At 32.5% G+C, this 12,404-nt stretch overlaps 1 protein-coding gene and 1 pseudogene across 4 annotated transcripts; both read left to right on the top strand.

Annotated features, from left to right (window-relative positions):
- The first annotated feature begins 2,838 nt into the window (after window positions 1–2,838).
- LOC107899452 (elongation factor 1-alpha-like) lies at window positions 2,839–4,571 on the top strand (annotated as a pseudogene).
- Window positions 4,572–5,503: 932 nt separating this feature from the next.
- Window positions 5,504–10,413, top strand: LOC107899451 (transcription factor GTE6). 4 transcript variants are annotated; one of them, XM_016825176.2, is made up of 9 exons: window positions 5,504–5,692; window positions 6,449–6,574; window positions 6,943–7,158; window positions 7,778–7,855; window positions 8,600–8,824; window positions 8,997–9,095; window positions 9,257–9,315; window positions 9,788–9,938; window positions 10,042–10,413. In XM_016825176.2, the coding sequence occupies exons 2-9, from the start codon at window positions 6,449–6,451 to the stop codon at window positions 10,213–10,215; spliced, it is 1,128 nt and encodes a 375-aa protein (XP_016680665.1). In that variant the 5' UTR covers window positions 5,504–5,692; the 3' UTR covers window positions 10,216–10,413. The 4 variants fall into 4 exon arrangements, with proteins under 4 accessions (XP_016680665.1, XP_016680666.1, XP_016680664.1 ...); XM_016825177.2 differs by having other exon boundaries at window positions 5,544–5,692; window positions 6,458–6,574; XM_016825175.2 differs by lacking the exon at window positions 5,504–5,692 and adding an exon at window positions 5,742–6,240 and having other exon boundaries at window positions 6,458–6,574.
- The last annotated feature ends 1,991 nt before the right edge of the window (window positions 10,414–12,404 follow it).

Genomic DNA, 12,404 nt, shown 5'->3' with positions numbered 1-12,404 from the left:
TATTTTCACAGTATCGAGACACGAAACAGAGGATGAGAATGTCGAAGACAAGGCTTTATAAGACACAAATTTAGACATGGGATATTTGACAACATTTCTAACACCTTTTCTTTTAGCAATTGGAATATCTAGATCAGAAATTTCATTGGTTGGATTATGAGTTTTACATGGACTTTTGACAAGATCTTGCGAGTCGAATTCTTGGTGATGAATCTGATGGATTCCATTTTCTTGATTTCGGTTTCTTATTGAGTAAAATAATAACTCCTTTGTTTGTTTTCTATTCTCATTATCAAACCCTACACCTTCATACTCATTTTTATTAACAACATTAACATCATTGATTTCTGTGTTAATCATAAATTCGCCTTCCCCATTATTAGAATCCCTATGTTGTATATTTCTAGCCTTTTCTTTATCAATTATTAAATCTTCCTTACTATTATTCCCTCCCTGAAGATTAGAATAAAAGTAAGCTTGTGTTTCAACAAATGTGACATCTATGGTAACAATAATCTTCCTATCAATTGGATCATAACATTTATAACCATTTTTATTAGAAGCATATCCAACAAAGACACATTTTTTTTGCTCTAAGATCTAGTTTACCTTGGTTGTGAAGATGAACAAAAACACTGCACCCAAAAACTCGGAGGGATAAATCTGTGATCAATTTAGAGTTAGGAAAGTTATCTTTAAAAAGAGTTAAAGGAGTTCTATAGTTTAGAGTTTTACTGAGCATTCTACTAATAAGATATGTAGTTGTTAACAAGGCTTCGCCTCAAAGATAACGTGGTACTTGACTAGTGAACATTAAGGCTCTAGTTATTTTCAAAATATGGCGGTTTTTTCTTTCTACAATCCTATTCTGTTGTGTATTTGTACAAGAGCTTTGGTGGAATACTCCATGTTTGGTTAAGAAAACACCTAATTGGTCACTAAAAAATTACTCACCATTGTCACTCTGAAATACTTCTATTTTCACACCTAATTGTGTTTTCACCATAGCATAAAAAGATTAAAACACATTTTTAACTCAGACTTATCTTTTAATAAAAACACCCAACAAATGCGAGTATGATCATCAATAAATGTGACAAACCAACGTTTTCCTGAAAAAGTTTAGACCTCGAAGGTTCCCAAACATCACTATGAATTAACAAAAAAGGTTTGGAAGCTTTACACTTTTGAGGTGGAAAGAATGACCGATGATGTTTAGCCAATTCACAAAATTCATAGTGATATAAAGAAGGACCTTTATTTTTAAATCGATCAGGTAACAAATATCTTAAATAGTAAAAATTAAGGTTTTCAAACCGATAATGCCAAATCATAACCTTATCAAAACTAGAAATAGAGTTTAAACATAGAGTAGTTGTTGGTCGACTTAGATGGTCGTCATCAAGAAAGCAAATTCCACCAGATTCTTTAGCATTGTCAATCATCCTCCCCGAGACCATGTCCTGAAATTTACACATTGAAAAGTCAAATATAACATGACAATTTGAAGACTGAGATAATTTACTGACCAATATTAGTTTACAAGCTAGATTTGGCACAGGTAAAACATCATGTTAAACCAAGGAAGGTGAAATTTTAATAATGCATTTCCTGACTATTATCGAGAACAACTCACCTGCTACTTCGATCTTTTTGTTTCCTGCACAAGGTGTGTAAATTGAGAAAAGAAAATGACTACTAGTCATGTGATCACTAGCTCCAAAATCAACGATCCACGTCTTTGTTTTACAAGGCTTGACATTGAAAAAAATATAAAAATCAGTACTTGATCGGGCAAAGGAGGAAGAAGGATTACTGGATAAGTTAGGAACAGAAGAATTCATCTAAAACTGTGGTGATTGAAAAATCTTGTGTAAATGCTCTAATTGTTCCTTGATGAATGAAGACCCTTCCAGAGAACTTTGCTGCTCATGATTTTCATTAGTCGTTTGGAAAGCTATGCTATCCTCTAATTGTGAACCACAACTATTACCACCCATTACCACTCCCTTTTTTTCCATTCGTGAGTTTTCCATTGGAAATTCCAACACATTTCTCGAGTGTGTCATTATTAATTTAATTCCCTCGTCCTTTAAAATCTTTGTTTTTCCTTATTTTTAGCTTATCCAGATCTTATTTTCTTTTTCTATTGTAATTTCCTATCCATTTGGTGTTTATTTCGGGAATGAGTTCGTTTTTCTTTTGTTTTCCTTTAACTCATTTGTGTTTTGTATCTGTTGTAATGATGATATCTCGTATGCTTTTTTTTTAATGACAATTGTTGTTGTTAGGATCGGGGTATGTTTTTTTTTTATATGAATGAATTATGATTTTTAAATAAGTCAATTTCAATTTTTAATTTGTGAATATTGTTTATGATTTTGTTGTGATTTGTGAATTACTCTATGTTTCAATCACTTCTTTTTTCTAATTATCATATTTGTTTGGTAGGTTTGATATGATTTTATTGTATGGAATTAGTCTATTATCCAGTTTTCTTTTTTGGCTTTTTTGGATTTTAAAATTTGTTAAAATTATTCTTTCTTTAAAAGTTGTAGGTATTATTATCGGTTGTTCTTACATCCCTTTGTTGCTTTTAGTACTAGCTTTCACTTCGGATATTCTTAATTATTTTATTTGCTGCTTTTTCTTTTTTGCTTTGAAAGCATGAAGTAGAAAGGGCCTTTGGATGAAATAGCAAACATAATTTTGATTTTATATGGAACTATGGTATTGGATCGGATGTTAAATTTTGAGACTTTTCCACAACTTTAAGCCCGTGGTGAAGCTCCAGTAAATATTGGGGACGGGGGTAAAAATGCACTGGGTTTAATATGTTCATTGTTTTTCTTGTTGCTCTTTTTGGCTGATCATTATGTGTAGAATTCTAGTTTGACTTTGTTGATATGTATGTTGGTGCAGCTTGAAGGGAATACTGCAGAATGGGTAAGGAAAAGACTCACATTAACATTGTCGTAATTGGCCATGTTGACTCTGGAAAGTCAACCACCACTGGTCACTTGATCTACAAGCTTGGAGGTATTGACAAGCGTGTCATTGAAAGGTTTGAGAAGGAAGCTGCTGAGATGAACAAGAGGTCATTCAAGTATGCTTGGGTGCTTGACAAGTTGAAGGCTGAGCGTGAACGTGGTATTACCATTGATATTACCTTGTGGAAGTTTGAGACCACCAAATACTACTGCACTGTAATTGATGCCCCTGGACATCGCGACTTTATCAAGAACATGATTACTGGTACCTCCCAGGCCGACTGTGCTGTCCTTATCATTGACTCTACCACTGGAGGTTTTGAGGCAGGTATTTCCAAGGATGGACAGATCCGTGAGCATGCTCTGCTTGCTTTCACTCTCGGTGTCAAGCAAATGATTTGCTGCTGCAACAAGGTAGGTCATTGCATTCAGGCTTTTATGTTCAGTAGTTTCTAATTGGTTGCCTTGTAATTAGTAATTATTCTTATGCATGACATATCTATTTATTTCATTTACAGATGGATGCCACAACCCCCAAATACTCAAAAGGCTAGGTATGATGAAATTGTGAAGGAAGTGTCTTCCTACTTGAAGAAGGTTGGTTACAACCCTGAGAAGATTCCTTTTGTCCCCATCTCCGGTTTTGAAGGTGACAACATGATTGAAAGGTCCACCAACCTTGATTGGTACAAGGGTCCAACTCTGACAAGCCACTCCTTCCACTTCAGGATGTGTACAAGATTGGAGGTATTGGAACTGTCCCCCGTGGGTCGTGTTGAAACTGGTATCCTCAAGCCTGGTATGGTTGTAACCTTTGGTCCCTCTGGATTGACCATTGAAGTTAAGTCTGTTGAGATGCACCATGAGTCTCTTACAGAGGCTCTTCCAGGTGACAATGTCGGCTTCAATGTCAAGAATGTTGCTGTGAAGGATCTGAAGCGAGGATATGTTGCTTCGAACTCGAAGGATGATCCTGCCAAGGAGGCAGCTAATTTCACTTCCCAAGTCATCATCATGAACCACCCAGCGCAGATTGGAAATGGATATGCACCTGTCCTTGATTGCCACACCTCCCACATTGCAGTCAAGTTTGCAGAGCTGGTGACCAAGATTGACAGGCGTTCTGGTAAGGAGCTTGAGAAGGAACCCAAGTTCTTGAAGAATGGTGATGCAGGATTTGTTAAGATGGTTCCCACCAAACCCATGGTTGTGGAAACCTTCGCTGAGTATCCCCCACTGGGTCGTTTTGCTATGAGGGACATGAGGCAGACTGTTGCTGTCGGCGTTATCGAGAGCGTGGAGAAGAAAGATCCATCTGGAGCCAAGGTGACCAAGTCTGCTGCCAAGAAGGGTGGCAAGTGAACCGTGCGGATTTTAGTTGATCCAACCAAACTATATCATTACAACATAACTTTTGTTATGTCCATCATAGTCAGTTGTTTCAATAGTTATAGTTTCAAGTCATCACCGTCGAGGATATTGTTCGCAGAACTGGGTTCTTGATAGGCGGTGGTGAGTCCGTTGTGTAGTTTCAAACTCTTTAAAATGTGTCCATGTTAAATACAGGAGATTTTAGGTGGATTCCTGGACTCTTATTGGCTTTGAATGTTTGTTATACCTAGCATTTTGATATCTAAACTTTGGTTTGTTTTAATGCACATTTATTTAGTAAAAAATGTGTAATAAATATTAATTGATAGATTAAACTTGACTGATAAATACAGGTATTAGAGTTTTGGTTTGGATTTTGGCACATTTCTTTGTTTTGGAGATGGAGATAAATATTATTTTCTTCTCATTTTCTTGGTTTTATATTAAAGGTTTGGACTTGCATCCAAATAACTTTGATTATTCTAATTTTACTACTCATTCATTTAAATTTTTTAATTTGAAATTTTATATTCCCAAAAGGTTTAAAAATTATGAAATTATTAAATACATAAATACCCTTATAATAAAAATATAATTTTTATTTTTTAATTAATTTCGAGTTGAACTGATATATAATTAAGAGTTTAATGATTAGACTTAAAATATATAATTTAATGAGGCTAAAATATGTCATACCTTCTTATACTTTTTTACAAATTTAAAATTTAATCTTTGTAATTTTTATTTTTAGTAATTTAGTCCATCTATTTTTAAGATTTCAAAATTCAAGTTCAATTTTAATATTGTTAAATTTCTTTTGTTAAATTTGTTGTAATGGCATTTTGAAATAAAAAAAAAACTCACTTGTGTAATATAACTAAACAAACGACATTGTAATGAACCTAAAATTAATAATATAATTTTAATAGTGTTAAGAGTTGAACTTAAATTTTGTTTAAAATCTGAAAAGTATAGAAACTAAGTTACTAAAAGCAAAAGTATAAAGACTAAATTTCAAACTTATGAATAGTACAGGGACTTATGACAAAGTTTTACCAATTTAACCACATTTACATTAATAATTGATTGTACGACAAGATCATAATATTTGTGATGTAACAGAATACAAAGGAAAACGACATCGTTTCCCTCTGGTGGAGACAAAAAAACCATAAGAGCCGAGCACGCATCGCACCCAGAGCAGTAGAAACGCGACGGCCGAATAGTCCTTTGAAACTTGAAAGCGAAACTCTCCCTTCAATCATTTTTCATTTCCCATTTCCTTTATAAGCGGTTTTTCATTTCCTTAATTGAACTCCCCCTCTTCTCTGGTAGCTTTTTCTCTCTACGTTTCTACGTTTTCTTATGTTTATCCGTACCTTTTATACGTATTTGAATGTGTTTCCACTTGTTCTTCTCTTTCATGTCTTCAAATCATTCTTTTTTTGGAAGTTTGATTAGTTTTTGTGCTCTTTTGGGGTTGATCTGATAATGGGGTTTACTTGAAAACCTTTGGTTTTTTATCTTTATGTTGAACCCCTCCAAAAGGGAAAAAAAAAAGGGGTTAAAATGTCCCCCTTTTTTGGGGGTTACTTTTTACTTGTTTAGTGTTTCTGTTTTAAAGAACATCAATCTTTCTTCTAATTCTTTTTAGTGGGGGGTATTGAAGTTGAAATGTAAGACCTATAGACTTGACTGAATGAGTTTGAATAGGTGGATATGCATTAGGCTTTTTTGAATTTTGGGTTCTTGTTTTTCTTCATTTTAGGAATGATGGGGATGTTGAGAATTTTGAATTTTGATTGGCAAAATTGTGGGGAAGTTTGCTTTTTTATCTAATGGCTATACAAATTCGAAAATGGTGTTTCCTATGATAATTGTAAGAATTTTGAATTTTTTGTCCTTCAAAACTATAGTGATATAAGTCCTGTATAGTTTTTCCTCAAATTTTCCTGTTTCCTTTTGGTATTGCTGCTGTATGTATTCTCATTGTACTTCCATGATTGCATATGTTTCTACTGGTATATGCTTATGATCTAATAGTTACATGGCATTCATTAGTTTTTCGTCTTCCATTTTATGGTTAGATGGAACAGGTAATGGCATCAATTCCTGATTTTGAAATTGCTGAAACTGGAATTTCGAAAGATAATAGTGCGGAAGCGGAGCAGTTCAAAATCCGGGTTGATGAAATCTTTCAAAAGGTTGACGAGGTAAGTGATAAATTAGGACTTTGTGACATCTCTTTCCTCTTGAGTTTATTTAATGGTTTACAGTTAAAAGATGGACTACTAAAAATAATTGTATAATTGCACTTGTTTGTATCTGTTTTACTGTTATGTAGGAGTATAACCTTCAAAATAGAAGTATATAATGAATAGGGTAGGGAATGTACTTTTATATTGCATATAATATGGTACCGTATTAGCTTCTATTGACTATTTCCATAAATTTTGTAAATACAATGCTGATCTTAGTGCTTTAGTTCCAAAAAGGAAAAAGCATGCTGCTTCTGGATTCTCAGTTTCTGGATTTTTTAATTTAAATTGAACTATTGGTTAATTTTTTTTCCTTCTTTTAGCTTGAGCAAAAGGTGAATGAAGTGGAACAATTCAACTTGAATTCAAGTAAAAAGCAACAGAGCAGTTCTAAAGGAAGCTCCATGGGAAAGGAACGAGATAAGGGAAGACAAGTTCCAAGCATTAAAAAGCAGCAACAAGATGCGTCGCGACGGGAAGCTGCTGCTGCAAAGAGAATGCAAGAGCTTATGCGCCAATTTGGCACAATAGTGCGTCAGGTAACCACTTATTCTCTGCAAGTGCTTGTTTGATTTCAGTTACCTTATGCCGTAAATGTTATCTTAATCAAAATGATCTTGGCTTTTAAGCCTTTTGCCTAGCATATACTTCATTGGTAGCCAGGCTGCTTTAAGTCTTTGAGGTCTTCAATCAAGCTAAACATTGGTAATGAGTGAATTAGAAATTATAGCAGTTATTTGAAGTTTGTTTCGAGCATTTATAATTAATTTAGACTTTTGGTTTAAGATTCTTGAAAACTCCATTACCATCTTCATATCTGGTTCGATTAAACTAACTAAGCATTTCATACAAGGGTGATATGATATTTCAAACATGATCTTTTTCCAATTTCATGACATTTTTATTTGCTGATGTAATTGTTGCTGTTATTCTGAGTTATATCATGCAACATAGAGGAATATGTTGTGATATATATTGAAGACTGCTGGTCATGCTTCTACCAGTTGAATAACAACCGCTCTGTGCCACTGCCCACATCCACCCCGCCAAGATTATATAAAAGGAGCTAAACTGTAAATGTGGAAATGTGCTTGTTAACCCTATTATGTGATAGGTTGGAAGTAAATGCTTTTGATGTGTGTGTGGTTTCCCTTTCAGATTACACAGCACAAGTGGGCATGGCCGTTTATGCAACCTGTAGACGTCAAAGGTCTTGGTTTACATGATTACTATGAGGTAATTGTATTGCTTTTTTTTTTCCCTTCATTTTTCCAGAATACATGCTTTTAACTTCTTACTTTTCTGGTTTGAGCTTAGGGATGAGCATAATCTATGAATTTGAATGGTATTTGACATGTTTTTTGACACAAGACTGTTATAACTTGAGCCATTTTTAAAGGCATGCGGCGCTTGCACCTGCATTTCTTGACCATATCAACTTCTTTTCAAGCAATATTGAAAGATGAGGCCCATTCTATCATCATGACAAATAAGAATATTATTTCATTATGGACTTTACCTCTGCTTATGTGATAAAGATGTATAAACTGGATCATCATATTGGCACTTCTAAGTTAGTATATTATGATGCTTTTTTGAACTTGTGAGGTAGAAGTATTACAGACTTTTAGTGTCCCATTTATAGGCATGTCAAGCTGTAGTGTCCACTTGGAAATATTGCTGCAGATACCATTGTTGCTCTGACTCTTCATCTTGTTTGAAGTACTTATGTCCAACACATATTCAAATATGGGTATGGAGATATGAGTATGACCTGCCAAAGATCTTTCAAATACATGGAAGAACTTGGAAAAAATTAAACATAACATATTGGACACACAACCATATTTGAATTTTACATCCAAGTCCAAGTTACATACGAGGATGCCATTAGTGTTTTTCTGAATCTTTTTAGATGATTTTCTGAATTGCTTCGTGTCCTTTTATTGATCAATTTGTTTAATATTTTCTGTGCTATAGATTATTGAAAAGCCAATGGACTTCAGTACGATAAAAAACCAAATGGAGGCCAAGGATGGTACCGGATATAAGAATGTTCGAGATATATGTGCTGATGTAAGATTGGTTTTCAATAATGCAATGAAATATAATGATGAAGGAAGTGACGTTCATCTAATGGCCAAAACTTTGCTGGAAAAGTTTGAGGAGAAATGGCAGCTTCTTCTTCCTAAAGTCACTGAAGAGGTAAAGCTCATTTGGGCTTTATCCCAATACGACTATCTCGGGATTGGATTTCTTGGCTTGTATTCAATAACTTCCCTGGATTCAGTAGCATATATTTTGCTCAAGAAAACCGGTAAATATTTCCTATTTTTCCTGACATTTTAAATGGAAAACCTGTATTTTGTGCTCATAGGAGAGAAGACGAGATGAGGAAGAGGCGGAAGCACAGCTAGATATGCAGCTTGTGCGAGAAGCTGCTCATGCGAAAGTGGTCCGTGATTTATGCAATGAGGTATCTTAAAGTTCAGCAACTTGCTTTTAAAGATATTTCAAAATGTAATTAGCACTGTAAACACATCTCGTCAATATCTTCTGGACTGCTGGCATCAGTTTTCCTAGCCATACTGTAGTTCAATCACCTGAATATTTAAAAAAATATCAAATTCTTTTCAGCTTTATGAGGTCGATACACATTTGGAACATCTCAGAGAAACTGTCGTCCAGAAGTGCAGGTTGGTTTTAGACCTCAAAAGATTTTGCTATCTAGTGTGATGTGTATTCATCTGTTTTTGAGTCTAGCAAAAATTTATATGATATGATAGTATTTATCTTTGTTTATACTTCCCTGTCTTTTCGGGTACATGTTAGACTATCCGGAGTGCATATGTTGGTTATTTTTCTGTAAACAAGTGAGAATGACAATAATTCAGATGAGTCAAATGATCTGTATGTTTTTTATCGTAGCCTTTTGAATGGTAAGATTTGTTGTTTATTGTTATGTACGATTGACTAGCATTGTCCACAAATACTTGCGGTTAGGATTGCCATTATAAGTTTGGCTTCTGAAATAAAAGAATGAACCAGGTTAAGGTTGATGAGTGTTCTTTTGTTAGTTGCCTTGTATATATACACTTATAGATGTTTATGTAGATATAAAAACCGGATTTGGGAACAATATATCAAGTTTTGTAAATGATGTTTTAGGAAAATGTCAACCGAAGAGAAAAGAAATCTTGGGACAGCCATAGCCCGATTGTCTATGGAGGATCTTAATAAAGCATTGGAGATTATTGCTCAAAGTAATCCCGCATTTCAAGCAATGGCTGAAGAAGTGGAGATTGACATTGATGCTCAGGTATAATCAGATAATCCCGATAATTATATCTTTTGATTTGATCAATCAAGGTTTCGATATGGAATTGTTTGAGACTTGGGGAATTACTTTATTGCTTGTGCAGAGTGAATCTACCCTATGGAGGTTAAAATTTTTTGTGAAGGATGCTTTGGAGCTTCAGAGTAGGAGTGCAATGAGCACAGGTGGCAACAACAACTATAACAACAAACGGAAGAAAGAGATATGCGATGCGATTGCGAAAACAGCCAAGAAAAAGAGTAAAAAGACTTCCTCTTGATCCATATGATGAGTGTGGCATACGAGAAGATTTTGCAGTTGCTTGCATTCCATTTCATATATTCCATTTCATATTTGTACAGTGAGACTATCTCGGTTTCAGATGCTTTAGCTCATCTCTTTATTATAATGAACTATTGATGTTTGATTTCATCCTTCTTCTTGTCGATAAATTTAACCCCTAATGTTTACCTTTCTATCACTTTGGGCCTTATTCTTTTTTCTATCCCTGCGGTCCTAAACCTTCAAAATTTAATCAATTTGTTGTTTTTCCAATGGAAAATTTTGATTGGACTCTTAAAATTTTAATAAGATTGCTGGCCACCTGTACTTAATTTCTGGATAATGTTATTATGAACCTTTTTTTTCATCTTTTTTTAATATTTTAATAATTTTTATGTATTTTTATTAAGTAAACATGAACTCCAAGTAGGTTGCCATATTAGTGGTCTAGTTAACTTTGCTGTAAAAAAAAAAGTTTGACTAAAATTTAAGTATTGAGAGTTAAAGTGAAAAAAAAAAGAAATAAAAGAAAATAGGAGCAAAGTTACAAAAGAAGTGATTAAAATTTAAATGTTGGAGGGCTAAAGTGATAAAAAAAGAAGAAAATAGGAGCAAAGTTAGAAAAGAAGTAAATATTAGAAGTTAAATTTGCTATTATGTCTTTCTTTTACATATAACTCCATTTCAAGGGTAAAATGAGCTTCAAGTTAACTTTTTGTACATTTGAAATTTAATTTTTTTTTATTTTAAGTAATTTAATTTAGTCTCTTTAATTTTTGAATTTAAAAAAAACAAGTTTAATTGGTAATATCATTAAAATTTATTAATTTATATATTTTTTTCCTTATATGTCTACTAACTAATTGAGTATTTCTTTTTCGAAAATGTCACCAGTGAATATAACATAAGAATTTTAACAATATTAGCAATTGGATCTAGATTTTTAAATTCAAAAGATAAAATGACTAGATTTATAAAAATAAAACTAGAGAGATTAAATTTTAAATGTACGAAAGAGACTTGGAGCATAATTTATCTTTATTTAAAAGGTTAAGAGAAGTGATTCGTTTACATCAAGATAAAACTAATGGAGTTTTACACATTTTAAATTTTTGTATGATAAATATTTTAATAATTTAATTGTTAAATTTATCAATATAATTATATTTCTTATGTATGTACAATTTTGAATCGATATGATATTTCTATTATATTAATAAAAATATTATCTATATTAAAATATATTAGGTGGAAAAGGAACTGGATTTCATAAAACGCAAAATTAAAATATTGTTCAAGGCGTACCCTTACACATTAGCTACCAGCAAAAGGTTTACATAACTAGGAGTACCACAAATACAAAGCAAATTCTAGAAATTAAGAACATCGGAAGGAGAGGTAGTTTGAAAATTGCTCCTTAACCAAGTTAATGCTTCGCGCATTTGTTCCCTTCCTATAAGTAGCGTCAACGTTTGATCCAATAAAGTGAAAAATTTTTGAGTTAATTGAATTGGTGAATCTTATTTTATCATCTTAATTTAATTTGAATTTTTTTTCAAATCGAGTCAAGTGAAATAAAATTTAAGTTGAATCGAATCGAGTGAAATTATTCGAGTTAAATTAAGAAATTAAACATGTCAAATTAAAATCTTATTACAGTATAACTAATTTCACGTTATAGCACATAAAGTAAAAAAAATTGAAACCATATATGTTTGAAAACATTTTCAAAGCAAAATAAGAAAAAAAAAGATACTTTAGTATTGATAAAGTTGAATAATTTATTTTTTAGAAAATTTTAAAATTTTAACTTTTTTTATATATTATTTAGAATTTTTTTATAAATTTTTAAAAAATAAAAATTTTGGAATTTTTTATAAATATTCTGAATTTTAAAAATTATTTTGAATTTTTGAAAATTATTTTGAATTTTTTTGTGATTTTTGTTGAGAGAGACTAATTTGCTCATTTTTAAAATTGAAAGGGACCAAAAGGGTATTTAGACCAATTTGTTATTCGAATTATTTGAATTGTAAAATTCAACTTGAAACTCAAATTTTTTGTTTGAGTTTACTCTATAAAATCAAATAACTCGATTCGATTAACTCGAAATTCAATTTTTATTTTCAAAATCTTCAAATTAAATCAAGTTTTGCTCACCCCTATCTAAAAGGTATGCTTTAATAA

The sequence above is a fragment of the Gossypium hirsutum genome, chromosome D04 (assembly GCF_007990345.1).
Source record: "Gossypium hirsutum isolate 1008001.06 chromosome D04, Gossypium_hirsutum_v2.1, whole genome shotgun sequence".
NCBI lineage: Eukaryota > Viridiplantae > Streptophyta > Magnoliopsida > Malvales > Malvaceae > Gossypium > Gossypium hirsutum.
Note: the sequence above shows the minus strand (reverse complement) of the source record. Positions and strands in the feature narration are given on the sequence as shown.